At 48.2% G+C, this 13540-nt stretch overlaps 1 protein-coding gene across 1 annotated transcript in view; it reads right to left on the bottom strand.

The window, feature by feature from the left end:
- The window catches only part of LOC147097576 (uncharacterized), a 35546-nt gene extending 23994 nt beyond the window's left edge, over window positions 1–11552 (bottom strand). Inside the window, exons 1-2 of the mRNA XM_085971414.1 lie at window positions 10821–11552; window positions 10034–10153 (exon numbers count right to left, since the gene is read on the bottom strand). Coding sequence (XP_085827540.1) covers window positions 10034–10153; window positions 10821–10911 — 211 coding nt within the window. The 5' untranslated portion in view covers window positions 10912–11552. The remainder of the gene's footprint in view (window positions 1–10033; window positions 10154–10820) is intronic.
- Between the last annotated feature and the right edge of the window lie 1988 nt (window positions 11553–13540).

Below are 13540 nucleotides of genomic sequence, written 5' to 3'. Positions count from 1 at the left end.
TTCTCCTCCTTTGAGCTTCTCACCTTGCTCCACCCCCTCACCTCTCATTTAACATTCTCATTCTCTACTGCACACCCAAGCACCATAAAAATGTTATCACCGAGATATCTTCACTGCTTTCCTCCCTCAGCCCCTGCACCAAGCGATTTCTCATCCTCGGTGATTTCAACCTCCATCTCAATTCATCACGCTCTCTCTCCTCTGAGATCACTACCCTCCCATCCTCCCTTAATCTCTCCCTTCATGTAAACTCCCCAACACATATTCACGGCCACCCCTTTGATCTTACCATCTCTCGTGGCCTCGCTACTTGCATCGTGTCAATCACAGATAAGGCCATCTCTGACTACTTCCATGTATTGCTCTCCACCCACATCCCCCTTCCACCCTCCCCCCCCCCGACCCCCCGTCAAACCTACTTCCTTCTGTGTTCACTCCTGGAAAATACTCTCACCCAAATCACTTGCAACTGCACTTACAAAATCCAAACATTCTTTGGCCCTCCATTCACCAGGACATTTCAGCAACTACCGATCTGCTCAACCACACCCTCACCATCAACTTTGATGCCCTTGTCCCTATTAAAACCATTACTCTCGCTCATCTTAGCCGTTCCCCCTGGTATGGCCCTTTATCCGCGACCTTTCGTTGCAGGGACACAGAATTAAACGGATATGGTGGACAACTTGTTTAGCCATTCACCGCCAGATCTGACTGGACCACTTAAATCGGGTCCTGCTCTTGTCTGCCAAATCTGCTCACTATTTCAGGATCATTCTAGAATGCAAAGATAACCCCCGGCTTCTTTTCTCTACTGCAAACCATCTTCTTAAACCTCTCTCCCCTGTCTCCTCCACCGTCACCTCCAACAACAAGTGTGAGGAGCTCATGGACTTCTTTGCCTCTTAGGTTGCGACCATGCCTCTGCCACTTCGCATCCTTCCCCAGGCCAAACTTCCCCTGAGGATCCCCCATGCCCTAGCCCTGAACTCGCATCTTTCTCCGGTTTCTCTCCGATCTCTCCTCATGACCTCTCTATTAAATCCGTGTGTTAATGGAGACACGGAATGCAGGAGTTGGTTTAACAAGTCTTTACTGAATGGAGACAATCTGGAAACTGAAACTACAGAAGCCTGCTAGGGCCTTTTATACAGGGATGGTCACTGCCGGTACTGCAGTCTGAGACCAGTTATTCCCTTAAAGGGACATACACAACAATTCCTCCCCTTTTAGATAAACAGTACATAACATTCATTTAACAACTAAATAATAACTAATTACAATTACAATTACGGTTGCTAGATACATTAGTTGAAGTTAAGCAATTATAAGTTCAGTCTTTGAGGAGGCTTCCTGATTCTGTCTGGATAACGCCTCTTTGGGATATCAGGTTCTTCTGGCAAGGTTGAGTTGGGATCAATGTCGTTGTTTGGTTCGTCTGCTTCCAATATCACCGATTCTGCGGTAGATGCAATTGGTACTTCGGTTTCATCGCTAGGTGTATCAGATCGTGGTGTGGAGTTGAAGTTTTCCAGTGACTCTAGAATCTGGTCAGCATGGCGTCTTACAATCCTTTCTCCAATGTCCACGGTATACAATAGAGGTCCTTGCTGTGTACAAATCGTTCCTGGCTGCCATTTCTCTGTGCGGTAGTCCCGGGCCAAAACTGGTTGACCTATCTTAAAACTCCTGGTCGGCCTTTCATTCATATTCTGAAACTGCCTGTTCTCCACATCTCTTCTGATGTTTGGCTTAACCAAATCCAAGCGGCATCGTAGTCTTCGATTGAAGAACATCATGGCTGGAGTTTGGTTGGTAACTGCATGTGTCGCATTCCGGTAGGCAAACAAGAAGTTATCCACCTTGTGTTGTAGGGGTATATCTTCATTACACATTGCCTTGATAGCCTTCTTGAATGTTTGAACAAACCTCTCGGCCAATCCATTAGTGGCTGGATGATATGGGGTGGATGTGTAGTGCTTAACACCATTGTTCTTTAAGAACCTCCGGAACTCTTCAGACACAAACTGTGGTCCATTGTCAGAGCAAATCTGTTCAGGCAGCCCATTCCTGGCGAATATGGTTCGTAAGACTGTGATAGTTTTTTCTGTGGTGGTTGAGGACATTTTTATTACCTCTGACCACTTTGAATGTGCATCCACTGCAATTAAAAACATCGAGTCCATAAAGGGACCAGCAAAATCAATGTGCACCCTTTGCCATGGAGATGAGGGCCACTCCCATGGATGTAGAGGGGCTTGTGGTGGGGCATTTTGGACCTTCTGGCATCCTATACAGCTCTTGGTCATCTCTTCGATTTCTCTATCGATTCCCGGCCACCACACAAACGCTCTGGCTAAGTTCTTCATTTTTACCCCTCCCAGATGACCCTCATGAAGCTCATTGAGCACTCTATCCTTCAATTTGGGTGGAATTACTACTCTGGACCCACACATCAAGGTTCCTCTGCACACTGACAGCTGTTCTCTTCTCTGCGAGAATGCTGGCAGCAGTGGTTCGCCATGTGCTGGCCATCCCTTCACCGTTAAATCATAGACCCAGGAGAGTGTTGGGTCATTTCGTGTTTCCTTTTCTATGTTTGCATTCGTCACAGGGAGACATTCGACAATAGTCGAGTGGAATAACTCCACTGGATCCACTGCCAGTTCTTCTTCCACCGTCAGCAACGGTAAGCGCGACAATCCATCAGCATTCCCATGCTGTTTAGTTCCTTTGTACTCGATGTCATATTGGTGTGCCCCTAGGAAAAGGGACCACCTCTGTAGCCGTTGTGCCGTCATTATCGGTACGCCCTTCTCAGGGTTGAAAATGGAGACGAGAGGTTGATGATCAGTTAGTAGAGTAAATTTCTGACCGTGCAGGTAGTGATTGAACTTCTTCACCCCCCACACCAGGCTGAGGGCCTCTCTGTCAATCTGGGCGTAGTTACGCTCGGCTGAAGTTAACGAGCGTGACGCAAAAGCTATCGGCCTCTCAGAACCATCAAGTAATTTATGTGACAGTACCGCCCCAATGCCGTAGGGAGACGCATCACACGCCAGTCTTATCGGTAGTGATGGGTTGTAGTGAGCCAATACTTTTCTTGAAGTGATTAGGTCCTTACTCTTCTGAAAGGCCCACTTACATTCATTGCTCCATTTCCATGCTACTCCCGTTCGTAGTAGGGCGTTCAGTGGATGCAGAATTGTGGACAAATTCGGCAAAAACTTACGATAGTAATTCACCAATCCGAGGAATGACCTCAGTTGTGACACATTTTCAGGCGCTGGAGCCTTAACTACCGCTTCAATTTTGTCAGGGGACTTATGCAACCCCTCTTCATCAATCACGTGGCCACAATACGATATCTGTTTCTTAAAAAACTCGCACTTGGGGCGATTGGCTCGTAGCCCATGTTCACGTAGTCTAGTGAGCACCTGCTCTAGGTTGGCAAGGTGTTCACTGTCATCTTCACCTGTCACTAGGATGTCGTCCAAGTAACACTGAGTCCTCGGAATCCCTTGCAGGACTTGTTCCATCGCTCTTTGCCATATCGCCGGAGCTGATGCTACTCCGAATGCCAGTCGATTATACTGGTAAAGACCTTTGTGAGTGTTTATCGTGAGATACTTCCTAGAGGATTCTTCAACCTCCATCTGCAAATATGCTTACGCTAGGTCAATTTTTGTAAAACGTTTCCCTCCGGATAGTGAGGCGAAGATATCTTCTATCCTTGGAAGAGGATATTGTACTGTGTGAAGGACTGGGTTCACTGTCACCTTGAAGTCCCCACAGATGCGAACCTTCCTTGGCTCCTCAGACTTATTGTTTAACGTTTTCTTCATGACAGGAACGATGGGTGTCACCCACTCGCTCCAGTCTACCTTAGATAACACGCCTGCATTCTCCAGATTCTCCAGCTCTGCCTCGACGGCTGGGCGAATTGCATATGGTACCGGTCTTGCTTTGAAAAACTTGGGAATTGCATTCTCCTCTATTTTTATCAAGGCGGTTACGCCTTTAAGAGTGCCCAGTTCTTGTTGAAATACCTCTTTGGCGTCAGCTAAGATTGTTGACAATCGTCCAGGAGTGACGTCGTCATCCTTTTTACCAGCCACCGTCAGTGCCTGAATGGAGTGCCAGTCTAAACTTATCTTTCTGATCTATTCACGTCCCAATAACGGTGGGCCACCATCTTGCAGAATGTAGAGATACAATTTCCGTATTTTCTTGCCGTTGTATTCGACAGGCACCCTTATTTTTCCTCTGGGGTATACTTTTTGCCCCGTATACGTCCTCAAGACAATGGATGTCTCTCTCAAGGGTATGTGTGAGAATAGCCACTCGTAGTCTCGTCGATTCATGATGGTTAGAGCTGATCCTGTATCCAATTCCATTTTGACTTGAGACCCTGCTATCGTGAGGGTGACCCAAATGGTTCAGTGATCCTCTTTTGCGATTACGTTGTGAAGTTTGAGACAGCTTAGTCTCTTGTTCCCGGATTCACTATCGCTCATCTGGTCTTCGGAACTACTGTCCGTCATCTTTTGTACTTTCCTGTACAGTTCCTTAGTAGCCTTTTTGTTGTCGTTGGTCTTCTTCCCAGACCTGCAAACTCGTGCAATGTGTCCCATCTTTCCGCATTGCCTGCATATTTTGTCCTTGGACCAGCAGTCCTTCTGGTCATGGTTTGTTCTGCCGCAGCGATAACATTTTGCAAATCCCTGTGTCATTTCATGGGTGCCGTATTCCTGTGGCTTTTGTTGTATTTCCGCAGCTCCCCTTGCTGCTGCTTCATATGATACTGCCACGCTGAAAGCCTTATCTAGCATCAGCTCTTTCTCTGAGAGTAACCTCTTCTGGGTTCCTTCACTCAGGAGTCCACAGACAAATTTGTCCCGTAAGGTATCTGCCAGTCCTGCTCCGAACTAGCAGTGCTTTGATAGCTTGCGTAGTTCCGTAAGGTAATCAGCATTGCTCTCATTTTTATGCTGATTTCTCCTGTGGAATTTAAATCTTTCTGCTATCAGCAGCGGTCTAGGATTTGGGTGTTCCTGCAGGATAGCATCAATTTCGTTAAAACTCTTCGCCTTCGGTTTGGCTGGAGTAATCAGGTCCCGCAATAGGCCGTATGTTCTTGCGCCCATTAAATTTAGCAATACCGATGCCTTTTTCTCCTCGGCTATTTCGTTTGCCTCGCAATATACCTCGACTCTTTCCACATACGTGGTCCAGTCTTCTATTGCATTATCGAAGGCAGTGATAGCGCCAGTCTTTGGCATCTTGAAAACCTAAGATGGCGTCTCCCGGGCTTTTCCTTCATCCCCGATGGATCAAAATGGCGCCTCCCGCGCTTTTCCTTCTTCCCCGCCGAATTAAGATGGTGCCTCCCGCGCTTTCCCGCCGCTGCTGCTGCTGTCAACGCTGCTCTCCACGGTATTTTTATTTTTAACTGTTCCCGTCGTGGAGCGGACCTTCTGGGACACTTCCCTCCGTCTTCTTAGGTCCGAACGCTGCCCGGCTGCGAAGCACCGGCCACGCCCTCTGTGCTCCACCCTCTCTCTCTCTCTTTGCTTCCCGACTCGCTGCCCGGCCCCGTTGCAGAGCCACCCGATCGAGCTCTCGCCCGCCGCAGCCCAGGAAGGATCAGTGCACTACCTGCCACCAGCCCGATTAGCTGGGAAACCACAGACTGGGGAACCAAGCCTGGCTCTTGACAGTCTCCCCTGCAAGTTTTCAATCTGATGATTTGGAGGGCGGTTGCCCACGGTCAACGCCCGTTTCTCGAGTTTCTTTGGATTATTTTTTTTTTTCTTTTCTGGCTTCGACCTTCAATAACGTCGTCTGAGGTGCTGCCGAGTTGCAGGTAAGTTCGTTTCTTACTCGTCGCCAGTATTAAATCCGTGTGTTAATGGAGGCACGGAATGCAGGAGTTGGTTTAACAAGTCTTTACTGAATGGAGACAATCTGGAAACTGAAACTACAGAAGCCTGCCAGGGCCTTTTATACAGGGATGGTCACTGCCGGTACTGCAGTCTGAGACCAGTTATTCCCTTAAAGGGACATACACAACACTCTCCGCACTGATCTTGTCCATGAGACCCATTTCCTGCTCCTTCCACCCTATTCCCACCAAACTACTGACCACACAACTTCCTTTTCTGGCTCCAATGTTAGCGGGTATTGTTAACGGTTCTCTCTCCTCAGGTACACTCCCCTCTCCTTCAAGTCTGCCGTCATCACCCCTCCCCTCAAAAAACAAACCCTTGACCCCTCCGTCCTTGCAAACTACCGCCCCATCTCCAACCTCTCTTTCCTCTCCAAAGTCCTTGAACGTGACGTCTTCTCCCAAATCTGTGCCCATCTTTCCCGGGACTCCATATTTGAATCCCTCCAATCAGGTTTCCATCCCTGCCACAGTCCTGAAACGGCTCTTATCAAAGTCACAAATGGCTTCCTTTATGACTGTCACAAAGGTAAACTTTCCCTCCTTCTCCTTCTCGACTTGTCTGCAGCCTTTGACAAAGTGAACCACTCCAACCTCCTCCAGCCCCTCTCCACCATCGTCCAGCTGGGTGGGACTGCACTCGCCTGGCTCCATTCTTATTTATCTAATCTTAGCCAGAGAATCACTTGCAATGGCTTCTCTTCCTGCTCCCACATCCTTACCTGTGGTGTCCCCCAAGGATCTATCCTTGGCCCCCTCCTATCTCTCATCTACATGCTGCCCCTCGGCAACATCATCCGAAAACAAATCAGATTCCGCATGTACGCTGACGACATCCAGCTCTATCTCACCACCTCCTCTCTCGACCCCTCCACGGTCCCTAAATTGTCAGACTGCTTAACTGATATCCAGTATTGAATGAGCAGAAAATTCCTCTATTTAAATATTGGGAAGACCGAAGTCTTTGTCCTCGGTCCCCGCCACAAACTCCATTCCCTAGCCATTGACTCCATTCCACTCCTGAGCATCTGTCAGGGGCTGAACCAGACTGTTCGCAAACTTGGTGTCATATTTGACCCTGGAATGAGCTTCCGACCACCTTCCAACCACATATCCACACCATAACTAAGACCGCCTATTCCCACCTCTGTTACATCGCCTGCCTGCGCCCCTGCCTCAGCTCATCTGCTGCTGAAACCCTCATCCATGCCTTTGTTACCTCTAGACTTGACTATTCCAATGCACTCCTGGCTGGCCTCCCACGTTCTACCCTATGTAAACTTGAGATCCTGGTCGGCTGCCCGTGTGCAAAATCACACCAAGTCCCATTCAACCTTCACCCCTGTGCGCGCTGACCTACATTGCCTCCTGGTTAAGCAACACCTCGATTTTAAAATTCTCATCCTGGCCTCTTCAGCATCCCTGATTTTAATCGCTAAACCATTGGTGGCCGTCCCTTCAGCTGTCTAGGCGCTAAGCTCTGGAATTCCCTGCCTAAACTTCGCCGCCTCTCTACCTCTCCTTCTTCCTTTAAGAAACTCTTTAAAACCTGCCCCTTTGACCAAGCTTTTGGTCACCTGCCCTAATATCTCCTTATGTGGCTCGGTGTCAAATATTGTTTTATGACATGACTGTGAAGTGCCTTGTGACATTTGACTATGTTAAAGGCGCTATATAAATACAAGCTGTTGTTGTTATAATCGGGATGGGAAGCTGGTTGGCGAGGTTTTCCCCGGGGTGCACTCTGTGTGAAGCGAGAGAAGGATGAGGCAGCTAGGGTTGCTGTTTGTCAGGAGGCAGTGATGGGTTCCTCAATAGACCCTTCGAGAGAGGCACAGAGGAAAGCTGTGGGCTTATCCAAAGCGGATACAAACGTGTTACAGTGCCAGGAGAGTAGGCTGGGTTGGAGTCGGAATTGTGATTTGATCAATGAAAGGTGACATGATTGGGTGATAGGAAGGGGAGTAGACAGGAGAGAAGAGAGGAGACAAGAGAAAAAAATGGAGATAGAAGTAATGGGCTTGGGTCTGGAGTGACATGGAAAACACACAAGGGAATGGAGATAAAATTCCTTAGCCCAAAGCTTCCAATGACCCTGTTGAGGGGACAGAAATACATCGGGGCGGGACTTCTCGCTGCTCTTTTTCTGTCTCCTTGATCCTCTCCCAAATCCTGTGGATGGGGGTTATTGGGATATCCAAGCTGGGCACAGACAGCTGTAGTTCTCCAATGGAGGTGTTCGCCTCACGGAGGAGGTGGATGTTGGCGTGGCTCCCTTAAATTTCATGATGGGGCACAGAGGCCCAAATCCAAAGATAAGTGTTTGAAATTGCTGACCTGCCCCTCAGGGAACAGAGGGTAAACCCAATGAAGGTAATCGGTCCTTTCAGGATCAATCACCTCTGTGTTCATTATTCATGGAACTTCTCCAGGACACACTGGACCCTCGCTCGTTCTCAGCAGCGTGCCTGACACTGGGTCTATCAGGGACTCCATGGGCAGAATTCCTGGGCGTGTCCTGGAAAACCCCAGGCATGCCCCCAGTCGTTGCGATGTAACGGGGCAGGTCTAAGTGGGGCAGCCCCTCAATTGAGCAGTTTCCCAGGGGAGCTGAAAGGGGTGGAAATTCTGCGGACCTGGGCTCCACACTAATAACAATCACCAGTCACATTGCAGTTCTCCACATTCCCACAGATCAGAATTTACACCCTTGTAATTAAAAAGTCAATTAGACAGTTGCTTGAAAAAGAGGCAGATTAAAGAGTGCGAGGAGCGAGCAGGAGTGGGATTAGTCTAGGCGGCTCACGTGGCCTCTGCTTCTTGCCTTAACAGTTCTACTGAACACAGGCTCCGTCCAGTCAGCTATTAAAATAGCTTTGGGTTCTTTTGTACATCACAGGACTCCGAATTACATTTATTCATGAGGCGCCCGCCTGAGTCAAAGAGCCTCAACTGCCCAAGAAAACAGCAGCATTAAGATGTCCGCAGGCCAGTGAAAGAACAGGAAGTTTACTGCTTGGATTTTAACTCCCATTCTGTCCAGTTACTGCCGGGTAGAAGGAGGTAAAAGTCCCCCTAATATGTGTGTGTCTTTTCTCTAATGCAGTAAGGAACTCCAACCCCTCCCCAGGAGTGTAAAGATGTGTCCAATTCACTGTTAGATCAGTGAGCCTGTATTTACTATAAGGTGTTGTTATGTGTCCTGCCCCACACTGTCGAGTAGGACCACCTTTACTATTACTGATCCCCAGTCCCACTACTGAATTAATATTGGGCCAAATCTGGCTGGAGTGAGGCATCTCGCGGCAGCGCCATTAGTTAGATTTTTCCTGCCCTCTTCAGCTCAAAGGTTTTTTGCTCCGTAACTTGCTGGAAGTTCGAGCTCACAGCGGCGCGGCGAGGGCAACGGGACATCTGAGACCTTAGTGAACGATGGGACCAACAGTCTATCTCCTTAACCAATGAGATTTAAGGATTGAAAATGAACTAGGAATGACTGAGAAGAGGGTGAATTCAATGCCAACAATAGATTGGATAGAGAAGAAAGAGACAGGAAGGAAAAATAAGAAAAAACATTTAAATTTTAAATTTAACATTCGTAAAATCTCCAAAAACATTTCATTACCTGAAGGAATGAGGATTCACAGTTTAATTGTTCACTTTCTGGGCCAGGGAGGTTGACTGGCACTCATTAACAATAATCGCATTGTTAATTACTAGACTTAATTTTCTGAACAGAGTTTAATGGACAATTAATGTGCAGATGCAGAAACTTCAGGAAGCTCATGGGGAGGTTAAGGGCGAGATACCGTTTTCGCGAGGCTAACGGCGGAGCGGCACAAATCGTCCAGCAACTTGGGGCGATTCATAATTCAGGGTATCTCTTCCTCGCCACAAGATGTCGGCCGATTTGTACATTAATAATGGCGTGCGTCTTTCACACAGATATTGTTTCAGCAAATTCTGTCCCGATACCTACATTATTAATGCATGCTAATTGATGCACAGCTCTGAATTAGCTTTGTTAACTCTCATTGCAGAATTCACAACAGTAAGTTCCATAGTTTAAAATATCACAAAACTTACGCAGTATAACTGCAGTGCCAAGAATCACTACAGACAGCAGGATGGAGAGACCCAGGAGAATGTAAATGACCAGAGGTGACCATTTTTCTCGGACAGCCTCTGCTGATCGGACTCCAGGTTCTGCAAAGTGTAAGTGAAAGTCATCACTGAAAGGATTAGAGGGAACCGTCTTGTGAAAAAGGCTCCAAACCTTTTCTCATTTGGACCTGGAGAAGAGGCAGAGGAGCCGAGTGATGTTGTCAACACTGGAATTTTTTAAACTTTGCACCATTGGGCCTCTCGAACACACATTTCTTCAATTCAAGAACATTCATCAACAGCAGGTTAGAGATCTAAACTGGGCAGGAAACTGAAGTGGCGCAAGTTATGGACAGTTACAAACAACAGGCACAAAATATCATTTACTCAGGTAATCTGCAGGGTACAAGGAATAAAGACCATTCGTTCATCTCACACCTCGTCCTTGCCATTTCTTCAACATTTCACCATCCCTCATCCAGCATCTTTACATCATCACCTTCCTCGCAGATTTCAGTGTGAGCCAAGAACACCATCAGTTAAAGGGATGGTCACGGGGGGGGGGTTCTGACCCCACTGCTTTATTTCACTGTTCAGATCTAAAACCCAACAGTTTTCTGAAGTAGTGGAATGTCCTGACAACATGTTCTCTGAACCAACAAGAAATGACCTTTACACTGTTGTTAACAGATCTGAAGGTTTTAATGAATTCGAGCTAATTAACTCAAACTGAATAAACTACAATAATGATCAGATCACTGATGTGTACCTGGCTTCAACTCTTCCTGTTTTCCTCTGTCTCCTCTTAGTCGATCAGGAAAAAGATCGGCGATATTTTGATAATCGTCGTCTAGCTCCATGTTATTAGTTGGATGATAATCTTGTCTTTGAAGAATGTGTGAGAGGCTGTTAGAGAAATGGAACTTTTTGACACTCACACTTCCTCTTGCTGCGCTTTCAGTGTTTCTCTGAAAAACCACAACTGTTACTATTTTCTGATGGGCACCAAGATATTTTAGCACCTCTGTTTTTAGATGATGGGTGTAACTGGCAATGCCCTGAACTGAGGACCTTGAGGGGTCTGTCAGGAATTCCTGCCCTAAACGTGCTCTCAGACCGAGGGCTTTTATACAGATTTCTTTGGATTTGTAGATATTCACTGTCGGTAGGAGCCCATGAGTGAAAGTGGCCTTCAGCTCCCTGGACTGCTATTGGGTACAATAAGTGTGCCAAGAAAGAGAATTATTTCAGGTGATGTTTAATTCCTCTGTGCAGTATAATGGGTTACAGACACCACAAACTTCAGTGGAATCTCAAAAGGAGGAGTGGAGCCACAGAACCTGAGGACTCTAAGCTAAGTATCTAGATATCTAATATTTAGATTCTTTGGGGGAGAAATTGAGTGTAGGCCCGTTTGGGGCACCAGCCTCACCAGGGCGCTAAAAGTAGCACCCAGGAAGCATTCGCGGCCGCCCACCGGAAATTGAGCGCCCCGCATCCCTCTTGGGGCACTGCGACTGAATATCGTGGCGCAACGTACCGCAGTGCCACACGCTGCGGCATGTCGTGCTGTGGTATTGCAGGCCTTCCTCCCCTTCTTAAAGGGGAGGGGCCTTGTGCAGCGCAATCTGGGGCCCAGCTGGGCCCCCGAGGATCGCGAGTGCCGGCAAAAGAGCCCAGCACCGAGGAGAAGTGCCGGGCTCTTGGAACGCAGCCAGCACTCTGCGGGGGGGGGGGGGGGGGGGTGCGCAGGCAGGTGTTGGCAGGCGGCCAACAACAAAAATGGCCGCCCCACACCTTTAATTTGCACCTCCCTGGCCACAGGTAGGCCCCCCTGAACCGGTCGGACATAGCGTCTGGCGGTAAGTCAAGGGGCGCTTCCAAATCACGGCTGGGGCGTTAGCGGGGCGCTGCGCATACCGATGACATCATCGGTAGTGGCGCAGCGCTAACAGCTAGCGCCACCAATAGCGTCCCGTGGAATTTAGCGGGAGGCGTGGACAGTGCCGCGCCCGGGCGCCAGTTGGCTAACGACCCACTTAGCGCCCTCTTAAGGCGCTAACGGGTGGCGCAGCCAACTGAATTTCTCCCCCTTTGTGTTTGGTATCTCAATGGTTCTTGTTAAACTTGAGTAAATAATTTTCCTTTTTCTCTATAATTTAGGGCAGTGGGTTAAAATAAAAAGTTTAGTTAGTTGTCCATTAAATAGAGGAATGCAGGGCACCTCAGTCCTGTCGAATGCACATCCTATCCCACGTGGGAATTCTTCTTATGTCCTGGACAACCACGTTTCCAGGACGTGTTGTCAGCTGGAGGAGCTGGAGCTCTGGGTTTCGGAGCACGAGCAGTGGCGAGCGCCATTGCAGTGCATCCGCGAGGCTGAGAGCAACGTTGACAGCATGTCTCAGGAGGTGGTCACCCCGCAGCTTAAGAGTTTGTAGGCAGAGTCTGAATGGGAGACTGCCAGACAGACAAGGAGGACAAGTAGTTCAGGAGCCCTCTGAGTGCATCTTGCTCTCATCTCCATCTTCAGATCTGAATACTGTTGAGGAAGCTGGTTTCTCTGGGGAGTACAGCCAGAGCCAAGGCCACGGCACCATGGGTGGCTCAGCTGTGTAGGGGAGGAGGAGGAAGTTCAGAAAAGCAATAGTGATAGGGGATTCAATAGTTAGGGGAACAGACAGTTCTTTATTCCGCCACACACATGACTCCAGGATAATATGTTGCCTCCCTGGTGCCAGTATCTAGGATCTCACTGAGCGGCTGTAGGACATTCTGAGGTGGGGAGGGTGAACAGCCAGATGTCGTAGTCCATATTGGTGCCAATGGCGTAGTAGAAAGAGGGATGAGGTCCTGCAGACAGATTTTAGGGAGCTAGGAAAGGGATTAATAAGCAGAACCTCAAATGTAGTAATCTCTGGATTACTCCCAGTGCCACGCGCAAGTGAGAGCAGAAATAGGATGATAGAGCAGATGAATGCGTGATTGGAGAGCTGGTGCAGGAGGGAGGGCTTTAGATTCCTGAGGCATTGGGACCAGTTCTGGGGGACATGGGACCTGTAAAAGCCAGATGGGGTGCACCTCAACAGGACCTGAAACAATATCCTCGTGGGGCGGTTTGCTAGTGCTGTTGGGGAGGGTTTAAACTAGCTTGGCAGGGGGATGGGGACCTGAGAGGAGATTCAGAAGGAAGAGAAGCAAAGCTGGAAATGGAAGGCAGAAAATTAGTAAGTGAGTTTGGAAGGCAGAGGAAACAAAGGCTAGAAAATAGACACCAGAAGAGTTTGGCAGTGCTTAATGATATATACTTCAATGCAAGGAGTATAGGGAATAAGGCAGATGAGCTAAGGGCACAGATAGACACTTGGAAGTATGATATCATAGCTATTACTGAGACATGGCTGAAAGAAGGGCAGGAATGGCAGCTCAACATTCCTGGTTACAGGATTTTCAAACGAGATAGAGAGAGGGATAAAAAAGGAGGGGGGT

The sequence above is a fragment of the Somniosus microcephalus genome, chromosome 31 (assembly GCF_052327205.1).
Source record: "Somniosus microcephalus isolate GS21.2 chromosome 31, FLI_Smic_1.0, whole genome shotgun sequence".
NCBI classification, from domain to species: domain Eukaryota; kingdom Metazoa; phylum Chordata; class Chondrichthyes; order Squaliformes; family Somniosidae; genus Somniosus; species Somniosus microcephalus.
The sequence above is the reverse complement of the archived record's forward strand: the minus strand, read 5'-3'. Positions and strand labels throughout refer to the sequence as shown.